Genomic DNA, 17,961 nt, shown 5'->3' with positions numbered 1-17,961 from the left:
TGAGCTGAAGGGCCCAGGACAGACTGGGGACTATGCCCTGCAAGGCTCCAGAGTCCTCACTAAGGCCCTCCACCAGCTTTGGGCCAGGCTTTGAGGCAGTGGTGAATCCCTTGCCCCGTCCCTGTTTCTGTGACCTAATGGCAGTGGCCATCTGCCTGGGTTGCAGTTTGTGGGACCTGGCCCCTGCCTTTTGGGTGACTTGAGGAGACTGAGGGCTACTTGGGTTTGGTGCCTGGTTCCCTCAGGGATGTCAGCTGGGCAGGGTATGGGAAACTAGCTGTGAAGGAACTGCCGATGAAGATCTGCCTCTTCTTAGCCAGGACTGGGGCCTTGGAGGGTGAAAGTTGTGCCTTGGGACCTTGCCCTTCCCTGTCAAGACAGAGGATGCCATTTCTTTGGTAGAGATTTACAGGAGAAGCATTACCTGACCAAGACCTGACCTCAAGAATAAAGGATCTGACACCAAGAAGTTTGTAGCAACTAACCATGCCACTCCCTCACCTTTTGCTTTTAAAGGGGCTTGCTGAAAGCTTTCAGTAACTTTGGGGTTCTTAGAGCATGAGCCACCCATCTCCTTGCATGAACCTGTAATGAACCTTTTTCTCTGTTCCACACACTAATGGTTAGCATTGATTGGCCTCACTATGGGTCGGGTACGTGGACTTGTGATTCAGTAACACCCCTGCACCACTACAGCCCTCTTCTTTGACCACACAGTGCAGGTAGCCTTCCTTCTTCCAGTACCACACCCTTTGGAAGACAAACCATGTAGTGCTGCCACGGTAGCTCAACATACACAACAAAGTTCAGCTATACTTCCTTTCTGGGATCCCCTGGAACTTACAGGAATTAAGTTTGCCTCATAAACTTTTCAGGATTAAGTACAATAACGGATGTGAAACACTTTGAACACTGACTGGCATCTAACAGATGCCTAACACCTTTCCCCCCGTGCCACCCAGAGGAAGAAAGCATATAAAAACAATAAACAACTTCTGAGGTAACCAACTATTCAGTTCCTCTGATGGATCTTCAACTGTGTGTATTCTCAGGCTGTACCTGAAATCCTGACCTTTCCCTGTCAGCCCTGCTGTATTGTTGGGTCCCATTTCTTTCCAGGTGAATGACTGATCTTTCACATTTGTCCTGTTTTCCTCATTAGGCCAGAGTGTTCCTTACTTATTCAGGCTGGATTCCTAGCCTGTCCTTGCCTTCAGTTATCGTTGGCCCTATCCAAGATGGTCCAATCTTGAGAACCAGTAACTGTCTTGAGAACTGTAACAGAGTGTGGCTGAATGCAGCTCTTAACACATAGCTCTGGCTGTATGCCGTGACCCCCACACTCTGTTACCAGGCAACGGTTACTGCAGGACCTGTTAGTGGTCCTGCTCAGCCATTGGTCAGCACCACAGTGAGCCCCTCCTACAAGCAACCAACTGTCAATGAGTGACGGTTAGTGGGCTATTCGGCCAACAGTCAGCAGAGTGGTGGTGTCAGGTGGACAATGAGGTGAGAGGCAGATCCCTGGTCTCCCAGGGGTCCTCCAGCTCACCCAGCCTCAGGCCAGCAGGAGAGCCGGGGAGCCCAGGAAACAGATTAGGGGGCTCTGTCCTGCAGGGCTCCAGAACCCTCGCAAAGGCCACCCACTGGGTGGGCCCAGGCCTTGAGGCAGTGGTGAACCGCTTCCCCAACTCCTGTTTCTGTGACCTAATAGCAGTGGCAGCCTGCCTGGGTCAGTCTGTGAGGCCCCTTGCCCTCTGGGCAGCCTAAGAGTCAGTTGGGTTAGGTGCCTGGCTCCCTCAGCGATAATAGCTGGCCAGTGTCTGGGGACCTGGCCCTGAAGGTGGGGGCCAACTGAGATCTACCTCCCCTTAGCCAGGACCTGGGAGGGTGAACATTGTGTCTTGGGACCTTGCCCTTTCTTGTCAGAACAGAGAATTAACATTTGTTTTGGTGGAGGTTACAGGAACATCATTACCTGACCATGACCTGACCTCAAGGAAAAAGGATCTGACACCAAGAAGTTTGCAAGGATAACTACGCCCTCACCTTTCCTGTTAAAGGGCTTTGCTGAAAGCTTTTGGGAATTTGGGGTTTCTCAGGCATGAGCTAACTGTCTCCTTGCAGGGCGCTTCGATAAACTTTTCTCTGAATTTAGTCTGACATTTTGTTATTGTTTGGCCCCTCTTTGTCTTGTGCACAGGAGCTTGCATTTCAGTAACAATTTCAGTAACCCCCATATTGCAGCTGGGAAGAACCAATCCTGACAAAGCATCACTCCTATTCTCAGGGATGAGTTGCTTGTTTATTCAAATGTATCTATGAGGGATCCTATGAGCAAGTCTTAGGGAAGCAATAAGATGGCAGCTTTTGCTACTGTACCTTTGTTTCAGTGAACCCTGAGGACAAGGAAGTTCTCTGAGAATCCAAGTTTATTCAGGCTTGGAAAAGAGTTACTTCTTCAGTAACTTGAAAGAAGTTACCAAAACTTTGACAATGGTTAACTTTAGTAGGGTTGGGATTATTTTTCTTCCCTCTCCTTTCCCTTGTGTACTAGCCTCTGCTGCCCACCTAACTGCTCTTCTACCTCCACCCGCCCACCCCCACTCCAAACGACCCACATATCCTGTAAGCCCTGTCTTTCATGCCCTTGTTCCTCACCTATCTCCACTGAGCCATACCTCAGAATGGTTGTAGAACCCAGAAGCTAGGGGAACCTTGATGCATTACTCCTAGGAATTGGCTGACAGATTGGATCTGAGTGTGAGGAAAAGAACAGGAGTTCAGTGTAAATTTGAGATGTCTGTTAGATATCCAACTGGAGATCTTGAGTAGACTGATAAATGAGTCTGGAGTTGGGAGAGGTCAGAGCTGGAGAAATATGCAGTTGACAGTGCATATTTGAAGTGATAAAACTGAAAAAGTGAAAGTGAAGTCGCTCAGTTGTGTCTGACTCTTTGTGACCCCATGGACTGTAGCCTACCAGGTTCCTCCTCCATGGGATTTTCCAGGCAAGAATGCTGGGGTGGGTTGCCATTTCCTTCTCCAGGAGATCTTCCTGACCCAGGGATTGAACCCAAGACTCCCACATTGTAGGCAGACGCTTTACCCTCCGAGCCACCAGGGAAGTTGATAAAACTGAAAGAGACCAGCAAAACAGACCACCAAGAAAAAGTGAAGTCCAAGGACTAAACTTTCAGAAGAGGTCAGTGAGAAGCCCAAGGAGCAGCAGTGGGGCAGAGAAGTGAGATGCTCTGGAAGCCATATAAAGTGCTTCAAGGAGGAGGAAGCAGTCATGGTGTCAAATGTTGCTGAAAGTCAAATAAGATGAGGGCTGAGGATTAATTAATGTCAAGAGTAAGAGAGTCATTGGTACATGAGTTGTTTTAGAGAAGTGGGGTGAAAGCTTGGTTGGTATGGTTCAAGAGAGTAAGAGGGTAGGAATTGGTGACAGTGAGTGTAGATACTCTTTTGAGGAATATAGCTTTAAATAGGAGGAGAGGCTGTATATTGTCACCCTGCTTATTTAACTTATACGCAGAGTACATCATGTGAAATGCTGGGCTGGATGAAGCACAAGATGGAATCAAGATAGCTGGGAGAAATATCAGTAACCTCAGATACGCAGATTGACACCACCCTTATGGCAGAAAGTGAAGAAGAACTAAAGAGCCTCTTGATGAAAGTGAAAGAGGAGAGTGAAAAAGTTGGCTTAAAACTCAACATTCAGAAAACTAAGATCATGGCAAATAGTTGGGGAAACAATGGAAATAGTGAGAGACTCTATTTGGGGGGGCTCCAAAATCACTGCAGATGGTACTACAACCATGAAATTAAAAGACGCTTGCTCCTTGGAAGAAAAGTTATGACCAACCTAGACAGCACATTAAAATGCAGAGACATTACTTTACCAACAAAGTTCTGTCTAGTCAAAGCTAGGGTTTTTCCAGTCATCATGTATGAATGTGAGAGTTGGACTATAAAGAAAGCTGAGCGCCCAAGAATTGATGCTTTTGAAGTGTGGTGTTGGAGAAGACTCTTGTGACTTCCTTGGACTGCAAGGAGATCCAACCAGTCCATCCTAAAGAAAATCAGTCCTGGATGTTCATTGGAAGGACTAATGCTGAAGCTGAAACTCTTAATACTTTGGCCACCTGATGTGAATAATTGACTCAGTAGCAGAGACCCTGATGCTGGGCAAGATTGAAGGCGGAAGGAGATGGGGACAACAGAGGATGAAATGGTTGGATGGCATCACCGAGGCAATGGACATGAGTTTGAGTAGGCTCTCGTAGTTGGTGATGGACAGGAAGGCCTGGCGTGCTGCAGTCCATGGGGCCACAAAGAGTTGGACACAACTGAGCTACTGAACTGACTGACTAAGGATGAGAGGAATGGAGAGGTAGCCATGGTGAGGAGGTGGGCTTGATCTTTTCAAAATATTGCAGAAAAAATAGTAGATTTGCATGCTGATGGGGAAGATCCAGCAGAGAGGTAAAATTAATAGAACAAAAAAATTGGCAGAGCGTTATTTGAGTTGGTGAGAGGGGATATAATCCTAGTTCACAAGTGGAGGAAGGGTCTTTTCAGACCCTGTGGACAGTTCTTCATAGTAATGGGATGAAGGCAGAGTCTTTGGGGTCAGAGATAATAAGTGGATAAAAGTGGCAGAGGAGGCTTGTGAGAGTTCTCTTGTGATTGCCCGATTTTCTCACTAGAGGGGCAAGTTAAGATAATTAGTGTTAATTGAGGTTGGGAAAGTTGGAGAAAGTGTGGCATAGTCATTAAGGAGAGTAAAAGAGTAATGACTTAAGGAAAATGTGGTATAATTACCAAGTCACATTAAAGCTCACTTACAGTGAGTAATTCAGATTTAAAGTTAGCACAATTGTGTGGATTTCTTTAGCCACAGTCAGGTACAGGGGTGTAGGTAGATAACAATATTTAACAAGGATTGTGGTTTTGCCAGGGAAGAAGGGCAAAGTAAGAGAGGCATGAAGGAGTCAAGGATGTCTGTGAAGGAATAGTTACAAAATAGAATTTAAGCTAGATAAGGAAGATAGTGTAGATTTGAGGTGGATGAAGGGCAGTGAAGAGATTGATAGAGTGTAGGTCATTGTGGAATTGAAGAATGAAGTTGGGATGCTTTAGAGAAGAATGAACTGAAGGAAAGGAGGTAGGTCATGGTTGGAGCCTGAGGTACTTGAGACTGTGGTTATTGAGGGGGTTTCAGTTGTTAGAGCTGCAGAGTTCAGGTATGACCCTGGAAGTGAGTAGCTGAGATTGCTGGAGAACAAGTTCCTTGGGCAGAGAGGAGGGCAAAAAATCAAGAATTTCGGGATTTAGAAACATCATCTAAGTGACTATGTAGCAAAATTAGTAAGACCGTGGTGGGAGGAGGGGCAGTGCACCAGGATTCATGAAGGTTAAGGAATGAAAAGCAGCAGATGACAACAGAGTTAGGAGGAGGAATATAGTCTGGTGACTCTACTGAAATCTGGAGTTTTGGAAAATGAGGGAGAAAGTTTCCTAAAGTGACAACAAGGAGCAGAGACCACCTACTCCACCTTCAGGTCAGCGGGAGGAGAAGTGTAGAGGAAACATTCACCGCTTGAGAGGGCTCACGAGGAAGCCAGCTTTTGACCACAGTAAGAACGTGAGAATGTGTTGGGAACTTAGAGGGTGAGAGTTTTGCTGCCAGCTGACCATGAGTGCTAGAAAGACGTAAAGGAGCTTCTTGAGTCGGGGAGCAGTGTAAGTGAATGTGCCAGCTTACTGTTCATCTACCAGTCATGTGTAAAATTCACTGTACTTTAGACGGTGGACATGGTTCCTTTTTAATTTTTTTAAGTGCTAGGGTGATTGAATATTAATTCATGTAAGAATATATAATTGGCCAAATTTATAAATTCTGATGTCTGACAGCATGGTCTGATTTAGACATGAGAAGACATCAGGTTTTATAGGGAAGTAAATTGATCAGGCGGGCTAGATTTGGAAATTTGTTTTTAAGAAGTAGAGATGAAATTGTGTGGGTTTGTCTTTTTTATGTATGTAATTTTATTTATTTTTGGCTGTGCTGGATCTTTCCTCCTGCTCAGGCTTTTCTCTAGTTTGGGTGAGCAGGCTTCTCATTGTGCTGGCTTCTCTAGTTGTGGAGCTTGGACTCTAGGGTACTTGGGCTTTAGTAGCGGTGGTACACACAGGGGGTCAATAGCTGTGGTTCCCGGGCTCTAGAGCATAGGCTCAATAGTTGTGATGCTTGGGCTTAGCTGCTCTGCAGCATGTGGGATCTTCCCAGACTAGTGAGTGAACCTGTCTTCTGCATTGGCAGGAGCCCCCGGGAAAGTCCTGGGTGGGTTTGTCTTAATGGCCAGGCTGAGGATTCCAGCTTTTTAAAAACATGAAAGTCTTCAACCATAGTAGAAGAACATAACATAGCTGTTTATTAAGATAGAAAGTTAATGAAGATGATCTGAATAATTCTTCAGAATGAGTCAAAGTGTGGTGAATAAAAGCATGGTCAAGTTTAGTTCTGTACATTTTGGAGACCATCCTGGTTGGAGACCACCAGGGTTTTAGGGAAAGTGACCAAGTTATAACATATAAGACTACTCTCAAAAGTGTAGTTTCCACAGTTAGCCAAAGAAGTAAGAAATGAGGGAAAGTTACAGGGATGTGTTTATTGGGACCTTCAAATGATTTTGCTAACAGGATACTAGTAAAAATTAAAAGAACCATTCTAAAAAAAATTAAATGTAGAATTACCATATGATCCAGCATCTCCTCTTCTAGATAAATATCCAAAAAAAGCAGGAATTTGAACAAATATCTGTATACACACATTCATAGCAACATTATTCACAAAAGCCAGAAGATAGAAGAAACTTGTGTCCACAGATAGATGGACATCTATCTGTGGACACAAGTTTCTTATTATTCATCCTTAAAAAGAAAGGAAATTCTGACACATGCTACAGCATGGATGAGCCTTGAAGACATTGCCAGGTGAAATAAGCCAGTCGCAAAAGGACAAATATTGTTTGACTCCACTGATGTGATGTAGCTAGAGTAGTTAAATTCATAGAGGCAGAAAGAAGAATGATGGTTGCCAGGGGCTGGAGGAGGGGGAGGGAACAATGGCCAATTTTTTTTAATGGGTTCGGAATTTTAGTTGGCAAAGATGAAAGTTTTGGAAATGGATGATGGTGATGGTTATACAATAATGTGAATAATGTATAATGCTACTGAAGTGTACACTTAATGGTTAAAATGGCAAATTTTATGTTATGTATATTTTACCATGTACACACACACAAAAGCAATAAAAGATGTAGGCACTGCTTCTCTAATGATACAGATAACAACTAGGTAACAATGACTTGTTTCTCCAGGAAAGAAAGGCAGAATTTTGGTATAAGAAAATTGGTTGACAGGCATAGTATGTTTTCCTTGCTGGTGTGTCAGCTTTATTTATACTGTGTGTACTAGTTTGGCCTTAGTTCTCAGTGTGGTTTGGTTTAGAGGTACTTGGAAACACATTTTCTTACATAGGAAGACATTTTTTTTCTGTGTTCTTATTTGTTTTGTTTAGCCAGTGACTTTTTTCATAGATGATACAAGGATAACCTCTAGCCTTCAAAATTACTCTGGATTTTTAATATGAACTTATCTTTGAAATATTGTATTTACTGTTTGAATTGAGTGTTAGTTACTTGGGAGTCATTTTATTTATATCCTGAACTTGGCAAAAAAATTTAAATAGAGAAATTGGAAAGCTCTCCTTCATAATCTGCTAAAGCATGTTTCATGATCACAAGTTTTAGTTATTTGTCCAACTGTGTTCTTATTGTTGAGACACAACGATGACTAGAAGACAATCAATAGGAGAACATAAATAAATAAAGGCAAAAATGAAATCAGTGTTGAATTCTTAGTAGTCTGGTGGTTCTAGGCTAAACCCCAGGTCTGTTACTTAACTCTGGATTTGTTCTTAGTGAGTCTCACTTTTCTTATTTATAAAATAAGGCTACATCTACTTACCTGACAGAGTTGTTGTTAGGATTAAATAAAATAATAAAATAAAACTACTTATGGCAACAACTGGTATACCTAGGCATTCAGGAAGTGGTAGCTGATAGCATAATTATTACTGCAAAAATCTTTAATAAAACTATTTCTGAAATCTAGAATGCAAACTTAGAAAGCAAAGGAATTATCAGAAAGGTCCTTCAGTTTATACAAAGATTCACCTCAGGGTTTCAATAAATCTGGGAGAGTCCCTGGTGCATTTGATGTTTACAGATCATTAGCAAACAGATGCCAGGAGGCAAATAAACTGTAGCTAAAGGATTTTTGAACCACTGACGATGCAGAGAAAGTCAGTTTCTGATAAAGTTGTAATATTTCTAAGTAGGTAATAGCAGGCAATGGGAAATTTTTAATTGGGTTTATAAAAGTTTATTTCAGGAACACATGAATTTCCAATTTGAGGTACACCTATACATCTGTAGCCATCTAATTTGTATTGCTTGCTTATTTCTCCACTGGGGTTAATAATATAACAACAACTAATATTTATTGTACGCTTACTATATGGCAGTGTATCTTGAGTAAGCCTGTGGCATTCAAAGGCTTCTTTTCAAATTGGATGTTTTGAAATTGGCCTTTTATCCATTTGGAGAGACAGGGTATTTAATGAATTTATTATATTCTATTTATTTTATTATGCCCAAATACCTATGAGTATATATAATCTGTAAGACATTTTGTAGGAGACGAAGCTAAGTAAAATATGGGCCCTGGACTCACAAATACTTATTCATTCTCCCCTAGGCTGTTCAGAAGGGGCCTGTGGTGGTATGAGGTGAACCCTGGCATGGCCCTGGACTCTACACATGACCCTGCCACTTCTTCCCTGAAGTTTTTTCTGTCCTGGCCAGGACTAGGCTCAGTGCCCCTGTGCTAATCACTATGATAGCATTTACCAGGCCTTGCAATGATTGCTGGTTTAATTCTTTGTATTCTGCATTAAACTGTAAACTCGGGGAGAGCAAAGACTATGTCTTATTCATCAATGGGGCCAATCACATTAGAGGATTTGCACTGTGTATAAATACTAATTTTTTAACTGAATGAGTGATAACTTACTGCCTTTTTAACTGTGATAAAATTGTGATAGTCCCAATATCATAGCTTTGTCATGAGGATAAAATTAGACATTTTATGTAAAATGCCTGTTATAGTGCTTGGCACCTGGTATGAAAGTCACTCAGTCGTGTCCAACTCTTTGTGACCCTATGGATACAGTCCATGGGATTCTCCAGGCCAGAACACTGGAGTGGGTAGCCTTTTCCTTCTCCAGGGGATCTTCCCAACCCAGGGACCAAACCCAGGCCTCCTGCATTGCACACGCATACTCTTTACCAGCTGAGCCATAAGTGAAGTCAGGTGCAATTCCCCAGTAGAAGTAGAGAGACTGTCTTTCGTATCACGGTAAACAGTGAGGTGTGAGGGCTCTTGGAACTAACGCTCTGTGGTTTTTCTTTAGCTGAGTTTTTGCCAGAAAAGAAGAGGTGACTTTTTTCTTGTTGGATTCAGGGATTGTCCAAGGGCATGAGAACTCCCCTCCTGTTCACCAGGTTTTATTTAGTTGTACTTGATCTTCTCTTCCTCCTCATGCTTATTCTAATTCTTTTACACTTTCCACTTTTGATCAAGGGCTTCCGAGGTGGCACTAGTGGAAAAAAAAAAAAAAAAAAACCAAAACCTGCTAGTGGTAAAGTTTCCTGCCAGTGCAGGAGACTTAGGAGACAAGGGTTTGATCCCGGGGCTGGGGCTGAGTACATAGTGGGTACTCAGTCAATAGTTGTATTTGAGAGGATAATTAAGTTATCTCTTTTCACCAAATTTGACAAATGTATCTATTAATGAAGACCATATGCAGTGATCCCACTTTCGTAGTACATAAAAGGCACAGCTGTCGTTTGGGTTACGTCTGAAGTAATTATTCACATTGGAATAAAAATCTGATATTTGTGGTAATCTTTAAAAAGGTGGGGTAAAACTAATCTTAACTCCTAGAGAAATTAAATGGAAGCCTGAGATTATAACCATTAAAAACCTTCTTCAATATTTATCAGTCTGATAGATTTTTACAGATTAGTTCTAAACTTTGAACCAGTGTAAGAAACCCTAAATACTTAAATAATAGTGAAAGTTGAAAACCAGGATATTTAGTAGGGAACAAGGTAAGTGTAAGTGAATGTGTTCTTCTGACTTTTTTCCTCATTTCCAGCACACCATCTCTTTTCTGTTTTAAATTTCCCTTCGGAATTTGACTTAGGCTTGATTTTTGGGTTTACACAGAAGAAATTTGGTTAATGATCAGATTTGTATTCCTGTAGTGAAATTGGTTTATGAGAAATATTTCAAATTATTAGTAAGTAGTGGTATTTGCTGGTCAAAATCTATCAGCATTCTCTGGAAAGATAGATGAAACTCTCTAGATTTTACTGCATAATGTCAATGGACTCATTATTTGTAGGACAGCTGATGCATTTAGTACTTGTTGATTCACTTAATTGGTAACTGTACTACATTCATAACTCCAACAACTGAAAACAATAGGTCAGTGTCTGTTGTTTATTCATAAATAGTCACATCGAAGCAGGATATGTCTGAAAGGCAAAATATGGTTAGTTTGAGGAGAAATCTGGCATGTGAATGGTTCCATTGCTTAACATACTGAGGTGGGTTGTGCTCTCCTTTACTGAATAACGCTATTTGGATTTTCATTATAGGTGTAGATGGTAAACCACCCCTGTGTTTATTAGGCTGGTTGCTGTGAATTAGTATTTGAATATATTTTAAATACTATTGTTGAAGGGAAAGTCTAGAATAGAAATATGGTTAAAAATTGGTGATGACTCAAAGTTTGTATGTCTTAACAGTTTTCATGTTTTAGAGCAAAAAGGTAATACCTAGAATAGATTTTTAAAGTAAGAAATTCCATTGGTATATGAAGGCTGAATGTTCATTTAAAGTATTTTGAAATGATATTTTTAAAAATCAGTGAATTATTCTCCATTGTAATTTCAGAATAAAATCTGCATTTTGGAATCAGTAATTTTTAAAATAGGTAGTTTATTTTATTTTTAATGTTTTTTTTAAATTGTTATAGTTGCCTCACATAGTTGAGTCAGTTTCTGCTGTACAGCAAATATCCCCTGTTTTTGGATTTCCTTCCTATTTAAGCCACCACAGAGTACCAAGTTGTGCTATACAGTAGAGTAATTTTTAATTAATAATTTTTAAAAGAAAAGACAATATAAACCATTTTGTTTCATTATCATGGAAAAGGAAAATGTGTTTTTTTTTTAACTATGTGAAACTTTTCCTTCAAAAATGTGTTTTTTAAATAAGTGAATTTTAAGTCTTATAAATGAAATAATTTTCTAGAATGATTGCATTTAGTTAAAATACTAAACTAATGATTCAGTTACTTTATAAAATAAAGTGAAGCTTTTTATAGCTAAAACAGGTTTAATAGGCAGTGTCCTGGAAGCTCTTTATTAGTTTAGTGCAGTCCACTTGGCAGTTCTACTGTCAAGAAACTTTAATTCTACATGATACGAAAAATTAACTTCTCTTCTTGAAGATTAAAAGACAGTTTAAGTGTTTCGAGGAAGATTGGGTTTGTCCTCAAAATGTACAACTTTGCAGACTATTTCCTGAGGGTCTATATTTTTAGTATATAAAAATGGAAAGTGTCGTTAGGGAAAGAGCAGTGTAATGGACTATTACTCATTTGCAGCATATTCTCATCTTCTCATCTGGAAAGTTAAATCTGATTACAGCTGGGATTAACATTTATGGTTTTAGGGGAAAGGAAGATAGTATCTTAAACTCCATGAAATTGAACAATGAGATTATATCGTTATACCTCATTTTAAAGTCTTCACTTTAACGGGGCATATTTTTATTGTTGTAAGCTTACATGTGTTCACTATTTGTCTCTTATTGACTGAAATATCCTAGAGATAATGGTTGGAATTTAGTAGGTGTTAAATATAACATTTTCTGCCTTGATATCTAGCATGTTAAAAGTGAAAGCAGTGTAGATTTCCATGTTAATGGCTACATTTGCAGTTTCTTTTTAATTTCCTAAAAGAGCTCCAGTTGTAGAAGATTGTAACATTTGATTACTGTGCAGTTGCTACACCTTTCACAGAAAATGAATCAGTGTATTTTTCAATAATCAGTTAAAGTGTCATGACTTGACCTTCAAATGGAGTCAGTCATTGGTGTGGCAAAGGAAAACAGGAGAATAATTTGGTAAGCTATGTGTTTGTGTGTATGTACACTTTTTAGTTACCGGTTTACAAATGGGCCCTCCTACATAAGCACGGTACTTCTATGAATTATTTTGCATTTCTGTCGTAAAAGATCTGTCTGCCACGTTTTCTAGAAACTTTAAGCCTAAGGCAGCACTCAAGGTTTTGGAGCCTGTGTAAAATAATTTATAGTGCCTTTCCAGTAAGTCTTGCCCAAACTGTTATTCTATTAATTAAACATCCTGTGGCAATCTGGTATATCTTAAAGATTTAATAGTACGTTACAGTAAAAAGGCTATTGAGATAGAAGAAAATTAGCTTTTCTTAAGAAAAAAAAAAAGCATTTCTTCTGAGATCAGTTTTTTGTTTTTGTTTTGCTGCGAAGACATAGGCTATTAAGCATGGTCATGTCATATCTACTCCTGAATGAGACTATGCTCTTGGGAGTCCTGTACTGTAAACTGTCTGCTTTAAATGTGGAAATGCTTTTGTGACCTCCAGTGGAAGTGGCACACATGTGTCAGTGTGGGGTCAGTGTCTTGCATGGTCACAGTGCTGAGAAAAGGTAATGTCTCATCAGATTGACATAATGCAAAATCCTGTTCTAGAGCCAGCTATCTCTTTTTAGCCTTATTTGGTTAAGTCATGTATGGACTCTTCCATACCATACATCTTGTTAGCAAGGTATTTTAAATACTTTTCAACAAAAAGATTGTGTTTTCCTGGGAGATGTTGAAATTGATTTTTAATTTTTTAAATAATCCGTTAAATCTGGAGAAATTTGCTGAGAAAGAAGGGTGTAGTGCATTACTACATTAAGTTCTTAATTTTCTGTCAGAGGGACAATTCTTAGAGAAAGCTTGACATATGCTGATAACTATCCTTACTACCAACGCCTAAACAAATTGTTAATTTTTCCTTTTTTCCTTGGTAGTACTCTCATCTTCAGATTTTTGCGTTGGAAGTTAGCTGTTTGGTGACACTGCATTTGGCAGTGAGGGTATGAATGTGAGAAGAAATTTTGGAGCATTAGCAATTATAGCATTGGATGGTGGGTAAAGAAATAGATACATAAATATTAGACTGATGCACAGTTTTCCAGTGTATGTTATTTTCCATATAAAGATATAGAACATTTCATAAAATGTTCCCAGACCATTTAAAAACTCAAAGAAATGCAGCTGATGCAATGAAATACATAGAGTACTTGTAAAAGCATACAGACACGCAAGTGGATTGCTGCCAGACAGAAAATTTAAAGGCGGTTTGCTGAACTGCAGGGTGCTAGGTTTTGTACATGTGCCATGCTGAAACTGTTAGTAAGGCGGGTGTTGTGTTGCTTGAGAAAAGCAGATTGTATTTGGACCTTTTTAACTCAGATGTTTCCAATGTCGATATTTTGGTGACATTAAGGCATTGCAATTGACTCAATGTGAAAAATGATTTCAACCTCCTGTGCAAAATAGACATTTAAAGAAAACGCATACAAATTTTTCTTAGTTTTTGTGTTAATTTTTACAGAATGGCTTTCATAGGTTTATTAACTGTCAGACTGGATCTTTGAGCTAATTGAATGGAACTTTATAGGTTGGGCTTTAGTTTTAAAAGGCATTGCCTTTTTTTTTTTTTTAATGTTGCTGTTGAGAGTGTTAAAGACCTATGAAGTTTTTTTTTTTTTGTAAATCTCAGGGTCTTATAGAAAGGGAATCAAAACCTTTATGCTTGAGTCATTGTAAATAATAATCCATGTATTATCTTGGAACATGATTCTGTTAAAATCTGGGAGTCCCACTCTAGGGTTAGTCTCAGGACAGTTGAAGGAATTTAGTTGATGAAGGTACTTAGTTGATGCTGCCTATCATTGAGGCAGTGTTTAGAATAATCTGGTTTGAATGACCCCCATCTTGGAGTTCCATGGTCATTTTTACTTTCATTGTATTAAAACAGGCTGATGTTTTTCATCTATTTTCCTTTTCTTTTTACAAGTCTATGTATATATGAATAAAATGCATTTTAAAAATCACAAAATTATTAATGTAGTTTATTGTTAACATGGTTGGCTTAATTGGTTAAAGAGATTTAAAGACCTTCCTTTTCCTACTTATAAGCAAACATTTTTAAAATTGAAGAATATACTACAAATTTTGGTTTCTGATATTTATCCTCTCAGAAAATGGTGATAAGAAGTAGTTTTTTACTTTATTCCATCTTTTTTCCATTGATATTTTTGTGGTTCCCAAGAAACAAACTATTGCAGAAAAGAGGAAGGGAAAGTCGCTCAGTCATGTCCAACTCTTTGTGACCTCATTGACTATAGCCTACCCGGCTTCTCAGTCCAGGGGATTTTCCAGGCAAGAGTACTGGAGTGGGTTGCCATTTCCTTCTCCAGGGGATCTTCCCGACCCAGGGATCGAACCCAGGTCTCCTGCATTGTATGCAGATGCTTTACCCACTGAGCCACCGGGGAAGCCTGAGGAAGCAGAAAAGAGGACTTGATATTAAAGATTTATATGTGAGTCATTTTTGTATGAAGTTTTCTTGTTGCAGAGTTAACTGTTTACCACATGACAACTGGAAGAAAAAGAATAAGCCTTAGATTATTTTGTGGCTTTTCCAGCCTCTGTATTACTGTGTCCATCAGTGACTTAGAGCTGCATTTTTGCGGGGAGTGTGGGGGGTGGGTCTCAGTAGCAAATTTTAAATCCTAAAATACCAGTTATTTTTCTGGACAGAGTCATTTATATATATATTTTAGGAATTAGAGCCCTCTTTTTGGATCTTCTACTCCACCCCCAGAGCACATTTTTAGGGGTTTGCTGGGCTTGTGGCTGTCTCTTTGCATCCTGCTGGCAAGTCCTCATTATCCCCACCCCCGCCCTGGACCTAGTGCTTTTCATGCCACAAGATTGTGCCTTCTGGCCTCCTGTCACAACATCCACAAGTCCTTGGGTGTTTTCAGCAGCTACTTCCTCTGATTTACCAGAGCAGTCCTGCAAGGTACTGCGATGAGGATTACTCTAGAATTCTACTAGTACTGGTCTAGACATGTCATTCGTGTCTTCCTAGTATTTGCAGATGAGGGTAAAGAAATTTGTCCCTAGTTTGGAAGTCAACCGGAAGACACTTTAAGAGCTAAAGTAGTGTACAGGTAGTTTCAACTTTTCTGCACCACCTGTTTTGGAAAGTTCTGCTTTTTGTGTGACCTTTTGAATATTCCTTTTGTTATTAGCATTGAGTGTTGAAAAATGACATCCATTGACTTGAAAACTAACATTTCTAAGATTTAAATGTAGTTTGTGAATAGGCCCATAATTTCCCCCCTTTTTGATTCTTTAATTGCAGAACAGTTAATTGCATTTTTATCTTGTGACATGGAGGACTTTGACTTTTACATAGATTCACTTTTATGGAGAAATAAATTGATATTTTAGAAGATAGATATGACAACTGAGTAGTATATACTATACTCACTGTGGTTGGGGACCTTCTAATATTGTGGTTTTATGAAAGCATTTTGTATTGATACATGATTTCTCAAATAGATACTATTCTGATCACTCTTCTTAATGTGTCTCTGAGGAACCAGATCTCTCTTTTAGAAAAGACTGAATGTTTCCCTAATCAATAGCAAATGGAGTGCTAATAGCTTTTAATTAGTACACTTCTATATTGATTTAGAGATGATGGCATTGGGTTATCCTGCAATTATGTTGAAGAATCAAGTGACCACTTTCCTGATTCCATTTTAAACAGATTGGTCATGAAAGATATCTTCACCTATGTATTTTTATAGTTTCTGAGCAAGTCTAATCTCATATGATATTTTGTTAACACTGACAAGCTAAAAGTATTGTTTTCTTTTGAAATTTTTCATCTATTTTCAAGAGAGCATAAATATTTTGGGAAGAATTTATTTTATTTTTTTAAAACAGGAAATTTTGCATTTCTTCCTTGAAAGAGTTCTTGTCTGATCCTTGTTTTCACCCTGACTTCTCCCCAACCCCTGCCCCCGACCCCACCCCTACCCAAACATACAAGCCCACATCTGTAACTGTGAAAAGGATACTTCTGATAAGAGAAGAAAAGTGAAGCAGATTTAAGACTCACTTTCTCTGGAAAAATGTGTCGAGGGCAGTTTGCAGCTGGCAAGACTTTTGCATTAGGTAATAGTCTAAAGTTAACAGTAGTATCAGGTCTTTACAATTTTTCTTTTTTGTATTTCTGGAGGAGGGTAGTGGGAGTGCTTCGCTGAGTCCTTCCCTGTGCTCATCAATGTAGCAGCCTCAGCTGCCCCCCTTGGATCCCCTGCCAGGGCTGCTATCATCTTCTGATCAAATATTAATGTGTGATCCTCTGCTTGCTCACTAATCCAAAGCCAATTAATATTATCTGTCAATTATTTACAGATCCTGAGGTGCAGAGGCAATTCCCGGAGGACTACAGTGACCAGGTTCGGAATGCGTAATTAATTTTTTACATGACAAAATTTATTTCAGAGTTGTTCAACATATTATTACTGTTCTTTTTACTGAAAGAGATAAATGAATTTTTAGAAGGAAGGGAAACAGTAATTACAAACCTAAGACAAAAAGTAAAACATACCAAAGTAGGATTGAAAATATTGGTGCTAGATTTGGGGTGTTACCTTCAGGGGAAACATGCACAAAAAGTAAGGAAGAAAACCTATCACAAATTTTACTTTTCACTTTGAGGTATGCTGCAGCCTGCAGTTCATTAGCAAATCCTTTTCGGATTGCCTGTGAACTTTTTTTTTTTTTTTAATGCTATTTAAGCAGTCAGGAACCAGTATAACAAAAAGGTAGGGAGGATGGAAGCTTATCACATTTCCTAAAATTGGAAATGAATAATGAAACTGTGTCATGGTAGTACTTAAAGGAGAAGATAGATACACATGCAAGAATGGTCTTTAGGGTGAGGGTGGTTTTGATGATGATGGTAGTGAAAGTTGTTTGGCGAGTTGGTCTTGCCATCGTGCCATCTTGAATTTCTTGCATTCTGCAAGCATGGAATGGAGTAGAAAGAATTATTTTACTCACAAAATACTGCTGAAGTTCTGAAGCTGCTCTACTCTTTATAATTAAATCCAGGTTATACATTCTGGATTTCAGTTTCTATCTTGAGAAATATTAGAAGTGTTTCATACCTTTTTGGGGTATACCAGCTTTTTGGGGTATATTATGTTAGTATACCAAACATGCATTTTGGTATACTTATTTTTAAAAGGTGTTGAAATAAAAGCATCCTCAATTACATAATTTAGAAAGCATTTTACATGTGGTATGTTGTACAAAATAAAAACATTTTTCTGAAGTGCCTCCATTTAATTTTGTGTATTAAAAAATGTCCTTGGATGAGGGTAAGTATGATGGAATATAAGTATCCAGTACAGCAAGTACTACCACCTTTGCAGAGTGGCCTGTTGTATACATGGCAAGGCATCTCATACATCTTTAGGAATATAACTGGATAATCAGGATAAGATGCTTTGTCATGAGATGGATTGTACAAGAACCCAAGAAAACTGGTATAGTTTGCTTTGCATATGACCTCAAGACTTTAAAATGAAATTTAACAAAAATAGTCATTTTCTCACTCTACCGTGGCT

General features: G+C 39.2%; 1 protein-coding gene across 3 annotated transcripts in view; it reads left to right on the top strand.

Annotated features, from left to right (window-relative positions):
* DENND1A (DENN domain containing 1A) overlaps positions 1–17,961 on the top strand; it is a 540,190-nt gene that overhangs the window by 129,292 nt on the left and 392,937 nt on the right. For all 3 annotated transcript variants that reach the window (XM_052647633.1, XM_052647632.1, XM_052647635.1), the window contains exon 3: positions 16,742–16,785. In XM_052647633.1, the coding sequence (XP_052503593.1) occupies positions 16,742–16,785 (44 nt within the window). The remainder of the gene's footprint in view (positions 1–16,741; positions 16,786–17,961) is intronic.

Source organism: Budorcas taxicolor, chromosome 11, assembly GCF_023091745.1.
Source record: "Budorcas taxicolor isolate Tak-1 chromosome 11, Takin1.1, whole genome shotgun sequence".
NCBI classification, from domain to species: domain Eukaryota; kingdom Metazoa; phylum Chordata; class Mammalia; order Artiodactyla; family Bovidae; genus Budorcas; species Budorcas taxicolor.
This window is presented reverse-complemented; position numbering and strand designations above follow the sequence as displayed.